The following is a 25,397-nucleotide window of genomic DNA, read 5'->3' as shown; positions in this document are numbered from 1 at the left end:
TCCCCCATTTTGCATCTGAAGCCCTTTGGGGTCTGGCTCCAGCCCACATCTCCCCTCATGCTGTGGCTGTGCCCCTGCCTGGCAGGCCCTCCCTCAGAGGCACCCCTCGAAGTTCAGCTGTAGCGCCTCCCACTCCAGGAAGCCTCTCCAGCTGCAGCCCCCCCACCCCATGTCTGTGCTGTCTACACACACTCATGGGTACGCATTATCCCCCTCTGCAGCACAGGAGCTCTCTGTACCCCCAGCACACAGCAGGTAATTAATAAGTGCATGATGACAAGGCTCAGAATACCCCCCAACTCCCTTCAAGGCTGAGCTCAAGTATTATTTTGCTAAGGCTCCCCAACACCGCAGTTATTTTCTATCTATGCTAGACACTTTTTGTATTTACCTTACCCCAGACCATGCTGTCTCTTCCAACAGTGCCTAGCACTGTGCCTGGCACACAGTAGGCAGTTAAAAGCCTATTGGACAAAACTCAAAGAGGCGGCTGAGGCCGGGTCGGATAGAGCACCAGGCCTGGAGTCAGGAAGAGCTGAGCTCAAATCCAGCTTCAGACACTGGCTTGGTAAACCTCGGTTTCCTCAAATGTAAACTGGAGATCACCATGGCCCCTGCTTCTCAGGGCTGCTGTGGATCAGTCACTCATCCTCATGCCCAGGGTCCAGTGGCCAGCTTCTCAGGGGCCAAGGAGCAGAGCAGACCCGGCCCAGGCACTTCAGCAGGGAGGCCAGCTGCACCTGGCAGTGCCTCTCCCTCTGGCTCTTCTCTGGAAAGCCTGGGCACTCACACTCACAGTCCCCACCCAAGCTTGAGTCCCTGCACGGCCCTCTGGCCGAACCTTGGTGCTGACCAACGAGAACCTGGGCCAGGGGAGGTGGCGGTAGGAGCTGGGGGGAAGCTCTGCCCAACATATGCTGAGGTGGCTTTTGGCCCCTCAGAACCCAAACCAGCCCAGGACAGGCCCAGGCCACTCTCCTCCCTCTGGCCCTCGAACCCTGGGCCCAGGCTCCTCTAACCTCCACCTGAGGAAGGGCCATGGAGCTCTCTTCAAACCTGGGCCAGTCCACACTCCCTGCACACCATCTCCCCAGCTTCCCCCATCACAGATGCCCTCTCTGCCAAAGTACTTTACAAACACTGCCTCAGCTGGTCACTGCAACAACCCTAGGAGCCAGGTGATGGTATCAGGCTGACTTTACGATGGGGAAACCAAGGTCAAGTATGTAACAGAACTGGTCAAGGGCCCCGAGGCTGGATCTGAACTCAGGTTCTCCAGAATACAAGCTCCATGGTGTTCCTGGCAAAGATACTGGAGGGGTTTGCAGTCTCCTTTTCCAGTGTGTCCCTGTTTCACAGTGAGGAACTGAGGCAAACAGGGGTTAAGTGACACGCCCACCTGAGGCCTGATTCAAACTCAGGTCTTTGGGACTCCAGGCCTGGCGCTCTACCCCCTGCACCTCTTAGCTCCCCAAGTCTTTTTAGGGAAGAATAAATGTTTTATCTCTGAGGTGGTTACTTGTGGGGAACTGACTTTTTTTCTTCTCTTATTTTCTGAGAAAAAAAAAATGCTGACTGGCTGGCCCTGGGCAGAGGGAAGGAGGGCAATACAAAAACAGCAACGGCCATAGCCGCCAGCCGCAAAGCACTGTGCCTAAGTCACCTCCCAGATTTCCCAGGACAACCCTGTGAGGGAGGGGCTGATTATCCCCATCCCATCCAGCAGATCAGGAAACTGAGGCACGGAGCAGTTAAGTGACTCGTTAGTGTCTGAGGCAAGAGCTGAACTCGGGTCCTGCCGACCCCCAAGACCAACACTCTATTCCAAAAGCGCTTTTAAGATGAAAAGGCCTGAGGATCACAAGACACAGGTTACTCACTGTGTTTGGGAGGCAGCGGCTGCATCCCCAGGCCCCACAAAGTGGGGGCTTCTGCTGCCTGAGGGGCCTGTCCCTGCCTTGGGTGGGCACAGGGCCGCCTCCCCACCGCCTGGGAACCAGCCTGGCTGACTAAACCCAAAGGGGCCACTTCCTGGGCCTGACCCGGCCTGCCAGGGTCAGTAGGTCAGAGCTGAGCCCAGGAGGACAGGAGAGATGGGGGCTTCCCTTCAGGAAAGACACAGCCTCCTCCCCCAAGGTACAGTCATCCAGGGAAAAGGAACCACTGCCTCCACTGGCCACCAAAGAGCCACAATCATGGCTTTGGCTTTGGGAAGGCCCTTGGAGGCCGGCTGGCTCAGCACCCCCATTCTACAGGCAAGGAAACTGAGGCACGGAGGGGTTAGAGCGACTTAGGGCTGCTGAGGCCCAGATCAAGAGCTGGAGGGCCCTTGGAGGCCAGCTGGCTCTCACTCTCATTTTACAGATCAGGAAATGGAGCAATGAGGGGGACAGGTGACACATCCCAAGATCATAAGACTGGGAAATAGCACAGGCAGAATCTGAACCCAGGGCCTAAAGCACAAGGCACAGACCAGCTGGCCCCCTCACTAACCACACCTTAGAGAGTGAGGACACTTTTGCCTCTGTTTCTATTTCCAGCCCCAAGCTCTTGCCTGGCACAGAGTAAGCACTTTGCTGACTGACTCTTCGGAAATGCTGGATTCTAACTTCTATTTTTACAAATGAAGAAACTGAGGCACAGAGCCCCAAAGGTCACATGGCTCACTCACTGGAGCCCTGTTTTCTCCATTCTAAAACCACTTCCTCTATGCACCTTGACCTTCACCACCCCCCAGGAGGCCACGCCAGGCACCGGATAGACCTGTGTTCAATCACAGCTGTGTTCCTTGCTAGTTGAGGGGGTGTGAGCAGACCACCTCGCCTCCAGGGGCTCAGCAGGATGCACTCAAAAGGCCCTCCAGTCCTGTATCAGCTGTCCCAGAATCCTGGGTCAGCATTCCCTAACTGACCCCTGGGCCTCTGTTTCCCCATCTGTAAAATGGACCGGACTCATGGACAGGGAGGCCCAGACCGTAGGGACCCCTGGCTGCTGAAGCAGTTCCCTCCTCCATAGGCCTGACTTCCAGTTGGATGTCAGCCGCCCAAGGAGGCTGGCCCATCCCCCCAGACTCAGGCTCTGGGCAGCACACACACCCCTCCCCGCACCTCCCCCAGTCAGGCCTTCTGGGGGGAGGGGGCAGTGTGGTTTCTGTCCTTGGCTCGGGCATCGCGGCTCCTCACCATCCATTATCTCACTGGAACTGCAAGACGCCTGTTGTTATCCCCACTTTACAGGTAAGAAAACTGAGGCACAGACACACCATGAGTTGCCCTAGGGCACGTGGCTGAGTGGAGGAGGATGGAGCCTCCCTAGTGCCAGCTGGGCCCCAGTGCCTAGGCCTTGCCAAGCCCAAGCTGCCATCTTGTCAAACCAGTTTCCCTGTCTAGAAAGGGAACCTAATTATCCCGAACAAGCCTAGCTAATTCGTTGTCTGCTGGGAGATAATAAAAGTGCTCTGCAAACAAAAAATTTCATATAAGCCATGGATCTGGAGCAGGATGGCAGGGCAGAGGCCCCTGGTTAGCCCGCCAACAAACGTTTATTAAGCACCTACTGGATACTAGGCCCTATGCCTGGCCTCAGGGAGCAAACGGCCTGGTGGAGGAGACAAGCCAGGCAAGGGATAAACCAGAGATAAAAGAGAGGGAAGGCCCTGGGGAGGCTTCTTGGAGAAGGAGGCAGCCAGCCCGCAGAGAGCCTCCGGGCCTGGGAGGCGGCCCCAGAGAATGGCCAGAGATGGGGGGGGGGGGGAGTTGGGGTTGCCTTCTTTTAAGTGACAGGCTCACAGACTGAAAATTCATTTTACAGGTGGGAACACTGAGGCCGAAGGACTCTACAGGATCCCAGGTGCAGGCCAGGTGGCCCAGCCCCCTCCGGGAAGCCATTTGACCAGCCCCCAATCCCAAGGCTTCCACCCAGGGCCCTGCTCACAGCAGCCCGCCAGCCCAGATCATTTCATTGACCTGGTGTCTCCGGGGTACCCAGCCCAGGGCAGTGTCTCCCCCAGGCCAGGGCCACAAACTCACACACCAGAAGCCAGAGCATGCACATGACGTGTGTATTGGAATGGGCACACACCCTTTAGGAGTCTTTCAGGAGTCAGACAGCTAGCGCCAAGTCGGAAGTCCAACCCCGGTGACTGATCCTCGGCCCCCGACAACCGATCCCTGCCCTGGCCCCCGATGACAAATCCCCTGGCCCAGGGTCAGAGCAGCAGTCAAGAGGGGCCAGGCTCACAGGCTCCACCCCATTTGTCCTGGAGTCAGTGCCCTCATCTGTAAAAGGGGGGCCGGCCTCCACAGCCTAAGTCTCTTCCTGTGCCTCGGTTTCCTGATCAGTGAAATAAGGGAGTCAGCAGCAGTGCCCCTCAGGTCCATCCCAGCTCCACAGCTGGAACCTCTGGCTGGTCTGCCCGGCCCCAGCCCCAAGGGGATGACTGCAGAGGCCAGGCTCCCCTGACCCAGGAGGCTGCACCCTCTGAGTCTGAGTCCTGCCCACCTCACCCCCACAGGCAAGCTGCTCCGACTCCCCAGGCCTCAGTTTCCCCAACCATAAAACAGAAGTGCTGTTGTGCCGGCCGCTCACCAGTCTGTTCAGCCATGAACGGCACAGAGGGGAGGCTCAAATCTGGGTCTATCCCACACTCTTACTGGCCAGGGGCTGGAACAAGCACGGGTGCAGTGAGTGTCAGCCGTGTGCCAGGCACTGCGCCCAATGGTAGCTCATCGGATCCTCACAACAACCCTGGCAAGCAGATGCTGCTATCATCCCCATGTTGCACACAAGGAAACTGAGGCCAACAGGGCTCAGGTGACTTGCCCAGGATCACCCGGCTAATGAGCGTCTGGGGCAGGATTTCAAACAGGGCCTCCCTAACTGAGTCACCAGGTCCAGAGCTCCAGCCACGGGAAGAGTTAACCCCAGTGTACCGAGGCCAATGTTGGCCTGAATCCTTCCTGGTGCCCAGAGCCGGTGCCGGGACAGGTCACGGACTGAGAGAAGAGATGAGGCCAGCTTTTCAGTGTTATTATTGTAAGCAAGAATGGGAGGTGCAGTGGGGGAGCAGACTCAGGCTGAGAGAACAGTGCCCAGGGAACAAAGGGAGGGCTGGGGGGGGAAGAGGGGAGGCTCTGTCTTAAGAAAAACAAACCTTGAAGGCAAGGAGGCAAAAACACAATGTCTACATTGAAAATCTCTTCTGGGTGGGGACCGCTCTAGGAACAAGACTGATCCTATGCCCTGCAGGGAAAGGCCAAGGCTCAGTAACAACCTGACCTTTCTTGGTATATGGAACGCCCAGGGGAGGAAATTCCCTCTACCAATGCAGGTCACCACCTTGTTGGCACCTCAGAGCTTGCTGGAACACAGTTAAGTTATCCAGGCTGTGTCAGGGGCAGGATTCAAACCCAGGTCCTCCTGGCACCTGCAGGCCAGAGCAGCAGGAGTCCTACAGCCTAAGCTTTCATATGCCCACCAAGCTTGCCCTCCGACAAGCCTCGAGGTCACCCGTCTCCTCTGATCTAACACAAGGTTAACACTGGCTGATATCACTGCCCAGAGGCCCAGACTATGCCGGTCCTGGGCGCTTCTCTCCATCCCACAGCCACATCAGACCACGAGGTCCTTGGGAGCAGGGAGCGGTTTTATTATAGCCTTTCTTTGTATCCTCAGCACAGAGCACAGTGCCTGTCACACAGCAGGCGCTTAATAAATGCTTGTGGTGTGTCTGCTAGGCACCAAGGAGGTGCTTCATAAATACACGCTGAAGCAAGGAACCCTCAGTCTTCCCACTAGCACACACATTCTAGATTAGCTCCTAGGACCTCAGCCCTACAGCCCCAGCACAGCATCCTGACAAACACCACCCCGGGGGAAAGACCCCAGCCCTTCCAAGACTGAGAGAGAGCCACACTCACCTCTGGATCTTCTCCAGACCAAACAACTGGACAGGCTCAAGGGGCAAATTGAGGCCCTCGAATTCATCCATCCTTGTAAGGCATGAAGGAGGCCCTAAGGCAGGACCAGAAAAGGACAAAGAATAGACCCCAAGACAGACCTTAGGTCAGAGATGAGATGAGGAAGGTAGAGAGGTGGGGGGCTGCGGGTGAAGAAGCCTGCATAGGCTACTGAACCCAGTCACTGTGTCCATCGATGTTACTTTTCATTACTGAAAGGGAAGGCTCCTTTGGTTCGGTCTTGGGGGTGGTGGGGAAGATGTCTTATAAATGAATAAACAAAAGCTGGCAACAGAACTTTTTTTTAAATTAAGAGAAAAAGGAAAGAAACTAACGTGAAGCCATCTACCATCCAGGGATGCCCAGGCCTAGAACCTCCTCTCTGGCAAAGTCCCTCCAAAATGCAATGTGCAGCTCTGGGCACAGCCCTCCAGACTGTCTGAGCAAGGCAGAAGATGGCGGATGGTCGCCAGAATCTCCCAGGCTTCCTGCTATCTGACTGCTCCTGCTCAGTCTGCTTGGGTAGACCTTCATCCGGGCCACACCTGCCAAGCCAGTGCTGCCCTGGGTCCTCCTCCCTCCTCCCTCCGTACCATGGCTCCCATGGACCCAGTCAGCATCTCTGGATAGATGATTCCTGGATCTATATATCCAGCCCTAACCTCTCTCTCTGAGTTCCAGGCTCACCTCACGAACTGCCTCTGAGACATCTCAAGCTGGATTTCTCCTAGACACCTGAACACGTCCAAAACTGACCTCATCACCTTCCCGCCAAACCCTCTCCTCTTCCTAACCAGCCCCTCACTGTCCATACACCGCCATCACCCAGGCCCATGCTCCCTCCTTCCCTCCCAGGCCCCATCTCGGGTCTGCCTTCCCAGCATCTCCCATCCACTCCAGTGTCCTTCTCTCCACTCACCAGCCACAGCCGAAGCCAGGCCCTCCTGTCTCTTGTCCTGACCCTTCCAACGGTCTTCCAACAGCTCCCCAGACCCCACCCCCACCCCCACGTGCCAGGCTCAGCTGCCAGGAGTCTTTTGAAGCACAGGGATGACCACGGCACCTCCAGGAGCAGTGAACTCCAGTGGCTCCGTATTCCCCCAGGACATTTAAACCCGTCCCCTGACCCGGCCCCTTCCTACCTCCCCAGTCTTCGTACTCGCCCCTCCACGAACACCACAGTGTGGCTATTCAGGGGCCTACTAGCATTTCCTCAAACGTGACACTCTTCCTTCTCCATGCCTCAGTGTCCCTGAGGTGTCCTTCAGGCCTAGAATACTCTCTCCTCTCTCTTTTGTCTCCACCATGAGCTGGAGAAGCATCCTGTCGGGAAGGGGCCAGCCACGCCCACCAACCATCAACCAACTGCGGCTCAGAAGGCAGCAGATGCAGGGAGCGGGAAGGCGAGGCCCCCTGAGGGGAGGCAGAAGGCAGCAGGGTCCAGACCACCTCACCCTATCTCCCCTTCACCCCCAAAACTGAGAGCACTGGGAGGAGAAGTGCCTCCCAAACCACCAGACACCCCAGGCATCATCCAGGGAGAAATCCTGGGGAGAGGGACCTCACCTCCCGAGTCACCACCAGTACCAACTGCTGGCCAACTGTCACCAACAGACAACAGAGTCTTGGGAATGGGGGCACCCCCCAGCCCAGGCCCCATAGCCGTCATCCAAAGAGGGGGCTCCTGCCATCCCAGCTCCCCTCGGACCCTGATGGAGACAGCCCAGGGCCCTCGGCACCATCGGGGCAGCCACCTTTGTGTGGCCACAGCCTGGATGGGTCTGGCAGGGGCTTCTTTTACTGAAGACCCAGGGAGGGAAGTTCCAGTCACCAAGGGCTCAGCTTCTTCAGAGATCCAACATCAGAAACCAACATGATTTTATCTGTGGACATGACATCAAAGAAGAAGCCTGACACCTGCTCCCTCAGGACCAAGGGACCTTTCCATCTACCCTGCTATGGGACACCTTGGGTGCTCCTGGAGTACAGGGCTTTCTCCTCCACTTGTATCCCCCAGTCTGTGCACACAGTCAGTGCTTAATAAAGGCTTTATCCATTCATTTATTCCCTCCTCTTACTGCTCTTGGTGCCCTCAAGACTCCTCTCATTCCACCTTCCGTCACTTCCATGTGCCCTCCCTCTATCAGAACCTGAGCTCTGGGCAGGCAGGGCCTGGTTCTGCCCGTCTTGTATCCCCAGCACCCAGTAAGAACTGACTGACACCAGGCCGGCACAGAGGGAGGGAGCGAGCTTTACAAGAAGGATCTCACTGCATCCTCACGACAGCCCCAGGGAGGCAGGGGCTCTTACTAACCCCATTTTACAGAGAAGGAAACTGAGACTGGCTTAATGGACCTGCTTGGGCTCCCACAGCTAGTAAGTGCCTGAGGCAGGATTTGAACTCGGTCTTTCTGACTCCCAAGGCCCAGGCTCAGGCCTCTCTCAGACACACAAGGAGACCGTCTTTACCATACATTACAATTTCCTGCCTTCCATACCCAACTGAAACCATAGCCCAGAACCTGGAGTTGGGCAGGACCTCAGAGAACTTTCTCAAAACCTTAAATCGTGCCCTGGACACACACACACACACACACACGCACATACACACACACACATGCACATACATGTGCCCCTTCTGCAGGAGGTCTGGGGAAACCTGGGGCCCCCTTCTCAAAAGGACATTTTTAAATGCAGAAAATAAAATACATGGGATTACAAAGGAAACCAGACATTGGTGAAAATACACATTTTTTCCCCCTCTCATCTAATCCAACCTCTCATTTGACATATCCAGACAATGAGGTGGTCTCAGCCCTGTGGCCAGTCCTTTATGGGGCAGGAGTCTCACAGTATGGAAGGGAAGGAAAGGGACATCTGCGTTCGGCCCAACCATCCCACTGACCCACTGAATCCCAGCCGGGTGGTTTTCTCTAGACTGTATGGTATCTAACAAGACTATAAGCTTGTGGGGTGGGGGCAGAGAACAGTGGAAGGGTAGGGGCAGGTACTGAGTCCTCCCTCTGGTGTCTCCCATGGCCCCAGAACACAGCCAGACACAGAACAGGTGATAAGGAAAGGCGGCTGGGTGCCCAACAAACAAATGAAGGAATGAATAACAAATCGGCCTGGACCCAAGGTCCCCTGGGCCCAGGAGGCCTGGATTCTTTCTGCTTCTGCTGATGCTGCAGAAATCCCGCCCCCCACCCCCACCCCCGCCAAGCACACACCAAAGCCCTGCTCCATTGCACAAGACAGAGGGTAAAGTCCTGGCCACCAAGGCCTCCCTCCAAGGGAGAAGACTAACAAGGCTGCTCTTGATGGGTGGAACTCTCACAGGGCACAAGGAAGCTCGGGGAAGGCTTTGACCAAGGGCTCCCTGATTCTGGAAGGGAGCTGAGGGAGATCCATCGGCCCAGCTAGGCTGGTGGGTGCTCCCTCCTTCCCTCTCCCTCATGTCAGCTGTGAGGAAGAGAGACAGAGAGACAGACTGGACTCTTGGGATGGATGGGCCGTTGGTCTGGCCTGGCGCTCACGGGGCGTGAGTATGATGTGGAGAGACTGGAGGGCAAAGCTTGGTGGTAGAGGGCTGGGCCTGCTGCCCTGCTGTGGAGGGGGAAGGCGCTTCCTTGTGCCCTGAGAGGCCCCAGGTTCAAATTCGGCCTTTGTCACTTGCTAGCCATGTGAGCTTAGGCAAGATGGGTCACCTCTCCAGGCCTCAGTTTCCCTATCTGTAAAATGAAGGAGTTGGCCTTGATGGTATGGAAGGTCCTTCCAGCTCTAAATCTGTGACTGATATCTGCTGGCTGTCCCTTCCCTACGAGCACATTTGTGGCTATTGAAACCTCTCCTCCTCCAGGAAGCCTCCCAGGCTTGATGTTCCCAGCTCTTCTGCAATGACTGAAGAAGACAGCCCCCCCTCCCCGCCCCCCCCAAGCCTCAGGTGTGAGAGCAGCTCAGGTGAGATGAGAGTCAACCATCCCCTCCCTTATGATTTGCTTGTGCCTTCTGCCGCCTCCCAGGATGCTCCGGACCCCGGGCCCGGCCCTTCGCCCCATCAGTCCAATGCCAGAGCGAAGCTCCTGGAGAGCAGGGACCGTCTCCCCCAGGGCTCAGCCCAGTGATGGGCACAGAGGAAGCCTCCTCATTCCTTCACCTCAGAGAGATGCCCTGACACCAAGACCCAGCCTTCACACCCAGAAGGTGGCCCAGAAGCCAGCTGAAAAGTGCAGCATGGGCACCATCAATCAGGCTGCAGTGTGTGGGCCAAGATGAAAGTCGCCACCACATCCTGAGCCAGAGCTGGGGCTCCTCATCCCATCAATCCCTTCATCTTGTTTCCGATGAGGAATCTGAGACCCCAAAGGAAATGGTCACACAAAGTGGAAGAGGCAGGATTTGAACCCAGGTCCTCTGGAGCTCAGAGCCGATGCCCGTTCCAATGTGCCAGAGAACTACACTGGAGACGTAAGGTGTTCATGTGGGAACAAAGCACAGGCTGTGGATGTAGGATGAAGGGACCTTGAGAATGAGGCCAGAATTTCAGGCACCATCGGCAAGATCACTGGGGAAAAGGGAGCAGGAGTGCTCTGTGGTGGTCCCAAACATGAAAATAAAGGGCCAAAGTTATAAAGAGACATCCCACTGTGCCTGCCTTCTCTGCACAGGATGGGGGCCACGGGCACAGGACACTACATCCCCTGTCAGGCTCAGCTGGGCGGGCAGTGGGTAAAGCCCTGAGCCTGCGGGTCACTTAACCTCCACGCACCTTGATTTCCTCCCCTGTAAAATGGGGATGTAACAGCGCTCTTTCCTAGGACTGCTGTAAAGATCAAATGGGACAATATATGGAAAGGGATCAGCACGGTGCCTGGCACACAGTAAGTGCTTAATAAGTGCTTAGTCTTTCCCCCCCAATAAAGGATCACTCTCTGGGTGGGAATGAGGGGACGGCAGACTGAGAAATGAAGGTGATGTACAAACAAAATACATCAATACTATTTTTAAATTTAAAGCTAAAAAAAAAGAGTTAAAGGAAGGCCCTTTATCACATCTCTCTCTCTCTCTCTCTCTCTCTCTCTCTCTCTCTCACACACACACACACACACACACACACACACACACACACACACACACACAGACACACAGACACAGTGTGTGCATACACACAGACATACATGAGCACAGTCAATGGGGAGGGTCTCAGAGGCTGGGCACCAGAGGTGTGGGGGGGGAGGCCCTACCTGCACGGCTGAGCTCCCAGACCAGGGGAAAGAAGGATCACGTGGGAAGGCCGAAGCACATGAGGGGCCCTGTCTAGAGGGTAAACTCAGGAATTGGCTCAAGGTCCAAGGCCTTTCTCCTTTGCAGAAAATTCTTCCCAAGAGTCAGCAATTAGAGGCTGTGGGTCTCAATCTCAGCTAACTCCCTGGGCAACCAGGGAGTACAGACTCCCTGAAGTGACCAAGATGCTGGAGCCTCCCCAGGGCCAGGCGCCACCTCTCCGAGGGCCCCAACACAGCACAAAGCCGGACCGAGAGGGCACAGAGTGAAAGCGGGAGGGGGCCTTGGAGGCCTTTCTGGTCCAACCCCCCCTCATTTTACCGAGGGGGTCCCAGAGGCAGGCAGGGCAGATATGGGATGCCAACTCCCCATGACCTGCGTGCAGCCTCCTCCAGGAAAACCCCCCCAGCTCTAGGAAGGCTTCACTTCTGGTCTATTCTTTGCTGGCCTCCTCTTCCCTGGTTTCTCAGCAGCTGCATCATCTGTCAGCAGAAAGTCTCGAACCCTTCCCTGTTCAGCCCTTTGCTCCCTGCCATACTTACTCTTTCCAAGAAGAAGCGGGGCCTCATTTCCAGCCCTCAAACCCTACACATCAGGACCAGCTCCCTTGGCTTGGGGAATGAGGTCACATCACCTCCACTGACCTCTCAAGCCTTCGGGCCCCATCATTCCTGCCTACTAAAGCTCAGCCTCTCAGACCCTGTCAATCAACATTTACTAAGCTCCTACTATGCGCCAGGCACCGGGCATCAGCCACAAGACAGGCTCTGCTGAAGGGGGCAAACCCCATAACCATCGCTGCCCCTGCCTTTCCCAACCCAGCCAGGTGTTGGGGCCTCGTACACACACAGACACCAAAACCAGTCTCCTGCCCACACGAGCTGTCCAGGTGCCTAGGCCCTGTGCCTTGTGATTAGGAGCAGGGCTCTCCTGACTTCAAACCCATCCCCGAATGTTGGGCAGGGGCTAAATGGAGGGACATCTGCCCCAGACTTCCCTTCCCAACCCCTGAACCGGGGAACGTTAGCAGGGTTCCTCTTACTCGAAGCCTCAGGAGAATGAAGAGGCAAACTTTCCAGTAACAGCACAGCAAAGTGGCTGAGCACCAGACTGGAGGCCGGCCTCTCTCAGCCTCAGTGTCCTCATTTGTAAAGTGAGGATGAAAGGAAAGGCACTGCCCTGGAGGGCCCAGACTCGGTTCAAAGCTGAAGGGAAGTCTCAGCCCTTTCTCAACCAGTAAGAGCGCTTTCACTGAACACTCTCCTCAGCGAAAAAGGGAAGAGGGGGAACCGCTGGCTCAGGAGACAGTGGGAAGGTAAGCTCCTTACAGGCAGGGTGGCTTTCCTTTGTTTCTGCATCCCCTGTGAATAGCACAGTACACAACAAATAGTAAATGCTTAATAAATGCTTGGGAAATGGCCCCTCGAAGGTCCAACCCACTTACTGTCCTGGAGCTGGAGGAGCCCTGGGGAGCCACCCATCGAGTCAGCAGCAGATCCCATGACTTCTGATCCAGCTCTGCTGCTGGGGACAGGGCCCCGGCACTGCCCACCCCGCCCATGCCATCATGCCTCTGGGCCTCAGGCACAGGTCCAAACATCTCCAGCATCTTGGTCACTTCAGGGAGTCTGTACTTTCATGCTGTGTGTACTGGCCTAGGGTCTAACTTGCTTCCCCGAAACCGTCCCTTTCCTCAGGAGAAGCCAGGCATGCTCTGTGTTTGAAGGCCCCTCCCAGGCCAAGCCCCCCATTTTACAGGGGCAGACCCTGGAGGTCCACAAGGGCAGTGACTCCCAGCTTAGCCAATTCCACAAGGAAAGGAGAACATGGGAAGTCCCTGACGTGTCTCCCAGTGAATTCAGAAGCTTCTTCTCTCCTAGGAGGGGCAGACCAAGGTACCACCAAAGCTCTGCTGAGTTCACAGCTTTGTAAGGGCCAGCCTCCAAGAGAAGAGCGTGCACCCCCTACACACACACACACACACACACACACACACACACACACACACACACACACACACCCGCTTGTGGTTCCTGTCTCCTGCCACAGCAGGGGAAACATCTGGAGGGCGGCTGACACACAGGTTGCCCAGGAGCCAAACTGCTACAGCAGCAAGTGTGATCAGCACAGGCCAGAGGAGAAAGGAGAAGCCTCCAGGGCACCGGCCACAGAGGCTAGACTGAGGCACGCACATCCTGCCAACAGAACGGAGCCCCAGTGATGCAAGGGGAGCCAAGAAGGGGAAGTCTGGGGCCCTCCCTCCTGCCCCAGCTGACCTCTGCTCAGACTCTCCAAATTTAAAGCATTACAGTCATAATAATGACAACACCCCTCTCTTCTCTCACACCGGGCCTGGGAGCTGACAGCCCTACACCCAGCCAGTGGGATCTCAGGGAAGTCCATTCCTCTCTCTGGACTGCAGGGCAAACACCACATGGGGCCCTGAAGAAGGCCGCATCCATCCCAGGAGCCAGAAGAAAATTTTCCCTGCCCACAGCCAAGACAACAGGCAAATTTGAGAGGCCTGAGCCAGTCTAGCTGAATGAATAATCCTGTCTTAGGTGAGAAGCCTCTCGGGGCTCAATGGTCCTTACACCATCCTCAAGGAGGGGCCATTTGCAGAAGCCAGCAGGTCACAAGGAAAGCTATCTCCAATCTCTCTTGTCCTGAAGACTAAAGATGGGCGGATGGGTGAGATGACCTTTCAAAGCTCTGTCCACACTCAGAATCCTAGGCTCCCTCCTCTACCCATCATGGGCTCCCCAGTTATTCAGAGGCACCCAAACTGCCACGGGTCAGCACCTAAGCTGCCCTGGACCGCATCAGAAGAAAACGGGTTTATAGTTGTATTCTGTGTCACAGCAACCTGACACCCAGGCAGCTCAGAACTCCCCAATCAAGGGAGCCACCAGCCTCCCCCAGGTGCAGAGATGACAGGCATCTACCACCCGGCCCAGCTGAACACCCCCCTCCCAATTTAGAGAACACGAAACAAAGGTTTAGGAAGTGACCTCTAGATCCTGAGCGTTTCCCACGGCATCATGCTAAGACCCAGGGTGGGGTTAGAGGTGAGAGTCAGGTATTATTCTAACCATTTCGAAGATAAGAAAACTGAGGCCTATGGCAGTAACTTGCCCAGGGTCACAAAGCTAGTGTAGGGCAGAAGTCAAGCCAGGTCTTCCTGACACCAGGCCCAGAGCACCACCAGGTAACATAGGAAGGTACCACGACATTAAGAGGCTCTAAAGGGGCCAGACCTTCCTCACTTCAGCCCCTCATCCCACTGAACAAGCTAGGCCAGAAAAGTTATAAGCAGGGTTTGTTTTCTGGGACTTGGCCCCGGCATTCCTTGTCATTAGACCAGAGGATCCCCAGTTAGATGGGGGGGGGTGTCCCAGAAGGATTTAAGAATTTAGAGACCGAAAGCATTTTATATACAAGCCTCCAGGCCAAGCCTCTCATTTTACAAAGAGGGAAACAGAGGCTCAGAGAGGAAAGGGGTGGAAGCAGGATTTGAACCCAAGTCCTCAGACTCCAAACTCTACCACCCCCAGGACTCTGAAGGGACCAGGAGGAAAAGCAGATGAGAGCTACCTCCCCCATCAGACACATGCCCCCAAGTCCCCTTGATCTCTCACCTGGAAAACCTGACTTCTTTTCTCCTCTGACGCTCCTGGCTCTGACCCCCCCCACCCCCCACCCCCGCCTCCTTCCTCCAGCACAGGAGGCCAGGAAAATGTAAGTGACTCACTCTCCCCTTTCCTGTGCCCCTTCCCCCATGGTCTGGGAAGGGGGACAAGGAAGCTGGAAGCAGAAAGGACCTCAGGGAGCAGAGGATCTACCCTGCGGGCTCCACAGAGAGGAGGCCTGAAGGGGGTGAGGGGAACACCACTAGCATGAAAGAGGAGGTTTTGTTTTCATTAAAAATAAGGGGTGGGACTGAAAACACTACTCTAGTAAATTAAATCATGCTGCTTTAAGAAGTCCATGCTTTCTGTCTGGTTACCTGGCTGCCAGGCCTGTGATGCCAACCCCAATGCCCCCTCCCCAACCACACCCAGGCAGGCTCCGGCCAGGGGGCTGGGGATGCCCAAGTCACTGTCACCATTACCAGCCTCCAACAGAAAGCTGGAATGTGGCTGGGGGCCAGGCAGTGGCCCACAGGGAGGGAGGAGGGAGGGAAGGCCAAATTCCGGGCCTGAGCTCAGCCTGGCTGAGCAAGGCAGGATACTGGGGCAGGGGGAGGAAGGAGGGGGATGAGACAGGCAGCCAGCTCCCCTTCCCCTGGGCATCTACCAGGGGCCCCATCTCCCCATCTCAGGGGAGCTCAGCCAGTCCAGAAGCTACAACCTGCCACCCCTCCCCAGGCTTGGAGCTCCTAGATACTCCCACCAACCAGCCTCCTCCCCAGGCACCAACTTCCCTCAGGGCCTTGGTGTTACCCCTCTGTAAAACGGAGCCATCATTCGGGCCTAAAAGATTATCATCATCATTCATAAGAGAGCCATGATCCAGGCACAGTTCTGTCCACTTTCTAACACTTACATACCCCCACCATTCGGTTTCCCCGATAACCTCATAGTTGTTGTCTCTGCTCCTAGGCTTCTTTGATATTTAATTCCTGCTTATAACTCCTGATATAAAGAATGTCATCTGGGTTATTCAAAACTGCGGGACTTCTAAATAAACACCTATAACAGTTTAAATTGTGGGGAGACAGAAATGAAACAGCCTTGCCCTGCGGGACAGAAGAGCTGCCCGTCTTCCTCTAGCCCTTCTAGGTGTGCAAAGCTTTTTTACATACATCAGGTCAGGGGATGTTCACCAGAACCCAGTGAGGTAGGTGCTATTATCACCCCCATTCGGCAATAACTAAAGTGAGGTTCGGGGCCACACACTACTAAGTGTCCAGGAGGGGACTTGAATCCAGGGTGTCCCAAAGAAGAGAGCTCCTAGGGTGATAGACTGCCAGCCCTGGAGTCAGGAAAGCATAAGTTCAAATCTGGCCTCAGACACATACTAGCTATGTGACCCTGGGCAAGTCACTTCACCCTGTTTGCCGCAGTTTCCTCATCTATAAAGTGAACAGGAGAAGGAAATGGCAAACACTCCTGCATCTTTGCCAAGAAAACCCCAAATGGGGCCAGGAAGAGTCAGACAGGAATGAAAGCATCGAACAACAACAGAGAGTGAGCAGGGGGAAGGCCCAGTCTCTCCTGGGGGAGGGGCGTCCTCCACTCACCTACCCCCAGGACAAGTGGAGAGTAGTGGGTTTCAAGAGTTCCAAAAACCACTAGCCTGGGCCTTCCCAAACCCGAGCGCAGGGGCTGAGTGCCTGCCAAGCCACCCAATGATCCACTTTGGAGGAGGGAAGTGGGGCTCCCCCGATCTGGAGCTGGGACAAGGACCTGAGCACCAGGCCCAGACAGGGTAGGGCCTCTGGGAGGTGCAGGTGATCCGAGAGGAATAAGGCAAAGGATGGGGCGGGGAGCCTCCAGCTGTGCTGGGGGGAGGGGGAGAGCCTTCCTCTGTCAACCGTGGTTAAGGTCTACAGAAGGTTGGAGCCCTCTGCTTACGGTCTAAATGTCAGCTATCCCCCCTCCTAACCCCCTTGGGCTGGCCCAAACGCATCTCCAGCCCAGCTCCAGGCAGCTCAGACATTAACACTTAAGCTTCCAACCTCCATCCAGCCATTGGCACTAAGTAAATAGACCCAGGAGCTGGGGAGCGGATAACGGATAGAGTTCAAATCCAGTCCGAGCCCCACGCTAGCTGGGTAGGCCAGGCCAAATTCTATCCCCATATGGGCCTCTCTCTACCCATGAGAAAAATGGGGACAACGGTAGCGCCAGAGCTCACCCAGTTGTTGTGAGGAGCAAATGAGAACATGGGTGAGGTGCTTGGAAACGCTGGGTATTATTAGCTGCTACTGCACCGAAGAAATCTTTCAAAGGGAGATTCTGCAGCCCTCCCAGGGGGTCCCTTCCATCTTTCAGGGACTCATGGTGGGGCATCACTGGGTCAGATTCAATAGGGAAACTGCCCTCCCGGCCAAGTAGGACTGAGGCCCAGTCTGATATGGGGTTAGGGAGTGAGGAGCATGAGAGCCAAGGAGACCCCAGATTCCCACCCAAGCCCACCCCACCCACACCAGGAATGGGGCAGAAGGAGCCATCCAGGCCCTGGAGAGATGAGAGGCCAGGGGTCTAGTCTGGCTGGCCCAGCAGGAGAAAAAGTGAGAACTGGGGGTGGGGTGGGAGGCTAGAGTTCTCAGAATGGTGGAGCGGGTAAGGAATAGTTAAGCTGACCCCCAGTCGGGGGCCCCTCCAGCCCCAGATCACCTCGGAGCTGCTCCAGAGCCAGGAAGGAAGGGAAGGGGAGGAGTGGGGGAGACTAACAGATCACTGGCCCAGACACACCGGCAGTCCAGCTGGGTGATGCAAACAGACCACATGACCCCTCATCCAGTCACCTAACAGCAAGTCAGGAGGGAAGAGGGAGGGGGAGATCAAGGCAAGAGCCAGCCTTGCCAGGGACAGGGCCAGAGACCCATGGTGCCCCTCACCCTCTCCCTTCCACATCATGCATCCTTTCCTCAGACACAGGGGTTTTCTTTGGCTTTCTTCTGCCTCTGTGTTTCGCCTAGCTTGAACCCCCATCCCCAAGCCCCAGAAAGCCCTCCCAGGAGGCTCCCTCCACTCACACCCACAGAGAGCCTGGGCCATGCTCAGCTGTTGGGGGCTGGGGGGATGCCTCACAGTGGGAGGGAACCCAAGGCCCTGCTGACCCCCTCCCCAGACCCATCTGCATAAAACAAGGGTTAAAAAACAAATGGAACCCTTTTCCCATTAACCCCATACAGATGTTCCAGGCACCTTCCTCCTTCCCGAACCAGGCACTCCTCTCCCCTAGAGGCCCCTGGAGAGGAAACGGCCTCACTCGCTGACTGCAGTGTCAGCTGGGGGAAGGAGGAGGGCCTGTCAGAATCCACCACTGCCTGCCTTCTTTCCAAGGCCGGATGGAAGGGCCTTGGGGTTCCTCAGTGTGAGGACATCCACTCCCTAAGGCGACCACCCAGGGCCTCTCCCTCCACAGGGGCCACAGAGCCCTCTACTTAAACCCTTGGAGCATACCTGGCTGTTACCTGCTCTCTCCACCCCGCCCCCCCCCAAACTGTCTGAGCCCTTGTGCCCTCCCTGCCCCATCCCAGTTCTTCCCAGAGCAAAGACTACAATGAGGTCATCTGACCACCCTGGGTCACCCTTCATTCCAGCCAGGTGAAGTCTATCTCTGGAGAGCTACCATCAACCAAGGGACTAAAGCACTGGCCTGATAGAAGACCAGGGTTCAAGTCAGACCCTGGACCAATGAGTCCACAGGAAGAAACACCTGATCTGGTGCCTGCCCCGAGCAAGGTCCTGGTCCAGGGGACGGGAATACAGAGGAAGGATAAGCCATCCCAGGAGGGGGGCACTCACGTACTGGTCGGGAGAGTGATGACATACTTCCTGGCCCGGGCCTCGGGGCCTCAGTGACTTTATTTGGGATAACAGCTCTTAGGCTGCTCCCCACACAAGGCCTAGTGGACGAGGGGCGGACCCTGGGAGTGCAGAAGTTCTGAGTTCCAATCCTGCCTACTTCTGCTCCTACAAAATAGGCGCTCTAACGCACTAAGTCGAGGGCAGCGTGAACACTCGCAAGCTATTTAACCGGCCTGAAGCTCAGTGTTCTCTGTGGAAGGAAGGGCTGACCTCCACGGCCATGACCTGGGGACACCTTAAAGTCCTAAATAAAGGGGAGCGAACGGGCTGCCAAAGAGCATCCACCAGTGAAGCTCCGGGACAACCAGGAGAACACGAGCACGAACACGCACACACGCACACACGCACACGAAAAATACTCAGCAAGGAGAAGCCGCAATCATCAAAGCGCTCTCGCCAGCTCGGTGCGCTCCCGGAGCAGAGACCTGCGGAATGTCGCACCGGGCCGGCCCGGCCCCGGCCAGCCTCCCTAGCCCCCCGCCGGCCCGGCCCCGGCAGCCTCCCTAGCCCCCCGCCGGCCCGCGCACTCACTGCGTGTGCTGGGCGCGGCCCTGGCGGAAGACCTCGTCCAGAGCCACGGTGGCCTGGCCCAGGAACTTGTCGATGCCGATGAGCGAGCGGTGCATGGCGGTGAGCACGAGCTCGCAGGCAGGCTCGGCCGGCGCCGGGGCCGGGGCGTCGGGGGCCGCGTCCTGCGCCCGCAGCAGCCCGTCCAGCGCGCCGGGGGCCAGCTCGAAGACGCACTCCTCGCGCCACTCGGGGCAGCCCGTGCTCTTCTCCACCACCGACGTGCTGTACTTCTCGCGCCCCACCTGGATCACGGTGTACGCGTCGCTCGTGCTGCTGCCCCCCGTGCCTTTGCCCCGCAGCCCGCGGGCCTGCAGCACCGTCACCTGGACGTGCGTGGGCAGCCAGCGCGCCGGCCCGCTGGGGGGCTCGGGGCTGCGCCGCAGGGCCATGGCCGCGCCCGAGGACTCGCGCCCCACGAGCCGAGGACGGCGCCCCGCGAGCCGGGGCCGGGCCGGGGCCTGAGGAGGCGCGGCCCCTGCAGCGGCGACGGCAGCGGCGCCCGGGGTCCTGACGGCCCTCCGCTCTCTCGGTTCGCTGCGATCGGCTCGTGCGGGGCGCGCCGGCCGGCCGCGAGCCCGGACTGACGTCACCGCCTGACCCGCCCCCTCCAGGCCCGCCCCCGGACGCGGCCCCGCCCCCGGCCACGCGCCCGCCTCTCACCCGGCCAAGCAGCGCGCCCCGCAGCCCGGCCGGGGGCGGAGCCGGCGAACCGGGGGCGGAGCGGGCGAGCTCGGGGGCGGAGCGGGCGAGCTCGGGGGCGGGGCCTAGCGGGGGCGGGGCTGGCGATGCGGTGAGCTGCAGTGCAGAGCAGAGAGGGCGGGGCTGGGGAGGGCGCCTCCGTAGCGTCCTCGGGGCGGGGGGAGGGGCAGTGCGGAGCCGGAGCCGAACCGAGGCTGCCCCGCCCCCCAGATCTGTGGGCTTGGGGAGGGGGCGGCACGGTGTATCCCGGGCCCTGCCCCTCCCCTCCTCTCCCACCTTCCCCTGCCTTGTCCTCCCCTCCCCTTCACCCACCTTCCCCTCTCCTTGTCCTATGGCTTCTCTCACCTCCTCTCCCCCCTCCCCTCCCCCTCCACCCCTTTACCCACCTTCTCTTTCCTCCCCCCTCTCCTCCTCTCCCCTCCACTCCTCCTCCTCCCCTTTACCCATCTTCCCGTTCCTACAGCCTCCCCAACCTCCCCTCCTCCTCTCTTTCTCCCTCCTTTCCTCCCCCTCCCCTTCTCCTCCTCCCCCCTTCCCTCCTCCCCCTTCCTCTCCCCTACTTTCTCCTCCCTTCCTGTACCCCTTCCCTGCTCCTCCCCTCCCCTCCATCTCTTCCCTTCCTTCTCTCCAGCCCTCCCCCCCCATAGGGGTTGTGAAGGGGCCGGACCTTGAGCCCCTGGACAAGAGCCTGGGGGCCGGACTTCTTAAGAACTAGGAGGCCAGCTCTGAAGCAAGCCCAGACCACAAAGAGTGGTTTGGTGCCAAGCAAACAGGCTGGCTTTGGAGTGAGCAGAGCAGGGTTCAGATTCTTCCACTGTCCCAGGCACTCATGTGACCTTAGGCAATCCATCAACAATCATGTATGCAGAGGCCACCTCAGTCTTGCTCCAGGCCAGGCTGCCCCCGAGTCTATACGATCTGGGGTTATGATTGTTCCTCATCTGTAAATGGCTGCTAAGGTCAGTCAACAAGCACTGATTAAGACAAGACATCACCCCACGATGTCATCGGTCCTCTTTGAAAACCAAGGACAAACAAAATGAAGCACCTACTAAGTGCCAAACCAGCCCCTTCCATCAACTCTAACTATGGCTGGGGAGCTGCTTCACCTCTGTTTTCTCATCTGTAAAATGGCTCAGGTGCCCTTGGAGTCCTCTTCCCTCCTTGGCTATGATTCTGAGGTCCTCGAAAGCTGTGCAGGTTGGGGTGGGGGGTGGGGTCCTACCAAAGTGGGGAAGTTTTGCATTTGGGCTGCGGACCCTCCTAGCTAAACCCGGCCAGGGTCTCCCCAGCAATTTGGGCCAAGGGTGAGAGCTTTGCAGCCTTGTGGACTCCGGAAAACTACCTACTAAGCCAAAGAGGGTCCAAAATGTGCCTGGTTGGAAGGCATTCTCAGGCTGCCCTCTTGGTCTTTGGAACGAATACTGAAGTGGGCTAACTTGCATTTCATTAATGCTTTTCACATGCTCTCCTTCCATCCCTACTGTCATCTACCAGCAAGAAGGATTATCCTCACTTACAGGTGGAGAAACTGAGGCTGGGGAAGGTTGAATGACGCAGGACCTCACCCCATCAGGATCTGGGCTCCGGAGCTGCCAGGGACCTCAGAGGACACCTAGTCCAGCCCACTCATTATGTCTTCTGGCTCCAGAAACTGGGGCTCTTTCCCAGGCAGCAGGCTCCCTTGTAAATAACTCACATTTCTGTGGTACTTTTCAGTCACAGCAACCCTGGGACTCAGTTCTAATAGTTTTATTCTGTTTTAGAGATAAGGAAACTGAGAATAAGTGACTTGCCCAGGGTCATTCAGCTAGTTGTTGGCTGATGTTCTGAAGTCAAGTCTTTCCAAGTCTGTACTCCATATTGGACAGTAAGCTTCCTGAGGACAGGGTTCAAGACAGAAGAGAGTAGCCAAAAGGGTGTGGGTTGGCAACAAGTCTCTGCCACTTGGTTGTTGTGTGCCTCAGGCCTCAGTTTCCTCATCTTTAAAATGGGGTCCCTTCTTATCAGCGATGCTGAGGTCCTATGATTCTCTAGTCTGCTTGCCTGGATTAACCCAGACCCACCCACTAGGGTCACAAGCTCAGGATATCCCAGCATATCATCAGTCATCATTATCAACCACATACAGTACTTGAAACCACCCCCACCCCTCCCACCCCAACCATGGCCCCATTCCAGGAGCTTGGGGAGTTAACCTAGAACAGGGAATGTGTTCAGGGGCATGGGGATGGAGGGAGCAGAGCTATACCAGGGGGAATGAGGCAAGAAGCAGCCAGCTCATGAATAAATGAATAAACACATTAATATTTAAATGTTCTCCCTGAGCCCAGGAATTAGTGCTTGGATCCCAGAGAGAAGGAGGGGAGTGAGAGCTGCTGGCTGGCCTTGGTCCTCTATGGGAAGCCCTGGCTACAGGCAAAGATAACAGAGCGACATTCAGTGACCTCTAAGGTACCTTCCAGCTCTAAATACAGCTCCAAATTTGTACTTCTCTGCTTGATGGAGCCAGAACACCTTCCACTGATGCAGACCCTCTGTGCCTGGCTGTGCAGGGGGGAATCGAGTCCAGGTGCTCCCTGAGCTGTCCCCAGGGGGTGAACCCAACATATTGAGAGCCTTCCTCAATTTTCCCTGACCTTGCCTGAGGACAGTGGAGCATGGAGGCTGACTGTGGGTCATCCCCACCTTCTTGGTATGTGACCCTCTTTTTTACTGGCTGCATATTCATCTGATGATGTCCGTATCACCAGCCCTCCAGTGCCATTCTTAATTTTTTTAAAGCATTGCCAAACATGACCCTCTCTCCGTCGCCCTTTGCAAGAAGCAAAGAGAGAAGCAGACCATGAGATCACGGAGTCCATCTAGTCCAGGCCTCTCACTTTGCAGATGAAGAACCCAGGGCGCAGAGGGCCAAGATGGAACATTTCACTTGGAGTCAGGAAAACCCGGGTTCAGATTCTGCCTCAGCCGGTCACCTAAGTTCTTTGAGTCTCCATTTCCTCATCCCAGCATTTACCTCCCAGCATTGTTATGTGACCTTGGGCCTCCTAACGTTTCCTCATCTGTAAAATGAAAGAGTTAGACTAGACAGCCTCTGGGGTCCCTTCCTGCTCTAGAACTAAGATCCTATGATGACCATTTGGGTGGTCCTCAATGTTCATTCTTCAGAGACTGTGGCGTGCTGTACCAAACCACCAAAACATCACAAAGTGATTCCCATGGAAAAGACTGCCGTCATCAGCCTCCCATCTGCCTCTGCCCCTTCATCACACAGAGGCACGTGTTCTCATCCTGTGCCTGATTCTGCCCAAGGGGAGTAAGCACTAGACGGAATGAAGACTTTCTCATTGGAGGTCATTCACTAAAAGGTCTGGAATCAACAGTGTGATACAGCCACTAAGAAAACTCCTGGGATCTCAGACTACAATCAGAGAGGTGTTGTGTCCAGAACCCAAGAGGACACAGTCCAACTGTCCTCTGCCCTGGTCAAGGGGCCTTGGGAGTGTGGTGGTCCATTCTCAGCAGCATATTTTAGGAAGGATGTTGGAAAGAGCATGGCCACCAGAATGGTGAAGGACCTCAACATCCTGCTAGCATCAGTTGCAGAGAAGCCTTGGGTAGCCCGTGGTATCTGGCTACCTATTTGAAGGGCTACATTGGGGAAGACAGATTGGGCTTGTTCTGATTGGCCCAAGAGGGCAGAACTGAGAACAATAGGAGGAGTCTAGCTGAATGGTAAGAAAAACTTTCCAAAAGTAGGATGGGCTGCCTTGAGAGGTAGTAGGCGCCATTCACTGGAGGTATTCAAACAAAAGGCTGCATGACTGGTTAGTCATCCCTGCCAGGGATGATTGGAGATTCTTGTTCCAATCTCGACGAGGTCATTTGTTTCTGAGACCCCTTCCAACTGGGACATTCCGTAATTCTGAGACTACCACTAGCTTGGCTAAATTGCTTCCCTGCTTCAGGCTCATACCCACAAAACATTTTTAACCCCAATTTTTTCCCAGTGATATTGAATGGTTGCACATCATGGATCACCCCAGTCTCTGAAGAGTCTAAGTTTCAGGAGACCCAGGGGGCATAGTCTGAAGTATTTGTCTGTGGGTGGATAGCCTTTTCATAGGGAGGGGCATAAGGGTATCATCCAGGAACTGTGTGATGGGAAGAGAAGTTGAGCCAGTTATGAGATTAAAAAACAGACAGCCTGTAATTAATTGCTTTTTTAACTTTTTTTTTTACTATTAGGAATTTTACAGATAACAACCATAACATTTCCATATATTGTTAAGAACAGAAAAAGATTTCATGTGACGCTGAATTTCCTGACCATTTGGTTGGATTGGGCTTCTCGGGAAAATTTCATATTGAGCTCATAGGTCCGACATTGCCTGGCTTGTCTGGGTCCCTTCTTAACTTTCTTTTGTTCTTTTAAGTGTATTTTTTGAATGATTCACTAATGATCTTTTCTTTCTTTGGTTTTTTTTTTTGTATCCCTACAACTGTCCACCAACTCTCTACCCCGCTACCCCCCCAAAAATCCATCCTTTGTAACAAATAATTACAGTCATGAAAACCAGAAATCCAAATCATTTTTTTTACCAAGTTTCTCTGATAAAAATCTCATTTCCAAGATATATAAGAGACTGATTCAAAAAAGAGCCATTCCCCATTGAACAAATGATTCAAAGAGATGAACAGGGAGTTTTCAAAGAAAGAAATACAAGTTATATCAACAGCCATATGAAAAAGTACTTGAAATCACTAATCATTAGAGAAACGCAAAATAAAGCAACTCTGAGGTTCCATTCACACCCATTAGATTGGCAAAGATGACACAAGAGGAAAATAACAATTTGTTGGACTTGCCCGAGCCAAACAGACCCATTAATGCCCTGGTGATGGAGCCATTGTTTGGTCCAGCCATTCTGGAGAGCAATTTGGAACAATGCCCCCAAAGTTACTAAACTGTATGGCCTTTGATCAAGCAATGCTACTGCTGGCCTAGATCTCAAAAAGAGGAAAAGGACATCTATAGCAAAGAACTGGAAGCTAAGGAGGGGCCCATCAATTACCCGTGCAATGGATAAACAAATTATTGTGTATTTAGAGGTAATGGAATAGTACTGTTATACAGGATGACGGGCACCTGGGGGTGAAGTGGATAGAGTGCCAGGCCTGAGATCAGGAAGACCTGAGTTCAAATTGTGGCCTCAGACACTTAGTAGCTATATGACCCTAGGCAAGTCACTTAACTCTATTCACCTTGGTTTGCCTCATCTGTAAAATGAGCTAGAGAAGGAAATGGCAAACCACTCCAGCATCCTTTCCCAGAAAACACCAA

General features: G+C 55.5%; 1 protein-coding gene across 2 annotated transcripts in view; it reads right to left on the bottom strand.

The window, feature by feature from the left end:
* RAB11FIP5 (RAB11 family interacting protein 5) overlaps nt 1-19,862 on the bottom strand; it is a 54,487-nt gene extending 34,625 nt beyond the window's left edge. The window contains exon 1 of one of the 2 annotated variants that reach the window (XM_036750701.1): nt 19,313-19,862. In XM_036750701.1, coding sequence (XP_036606596.1) covers nt 19,313-19,740 — 428 coding nt within the window. In that variant the 5' untranslated portion in view covers nt 19,741-19,862. The remainder of the gene's footprint in view (nt 1-19,312) is intronic. The other variant, XM_036750703.1, reaches the window with a different exon arrangement.
* Nucleotides 19,863-25,397: the final 5,535 nt, after the last annotated feature.

Source organism: Trichosurus vulpecula, chromosome 3 (assembly GCF_011100635.1).
Source record: "Trichosurus vulpecula isolate mTriVul1 chromosome 3, mTriVul1.pri, whole genome shotgun sequence".
NCBI lineage: Eukaryota > Metazoa > Chordata > Mammalia > Diprotodontia > Phalangeridae > Trichosurus > Trichosurus vulpecula.
Note: the sequence above shows the minus strand (reverse complement) of the source record. Positions and strands in the feature narration are given on the sequence as shown.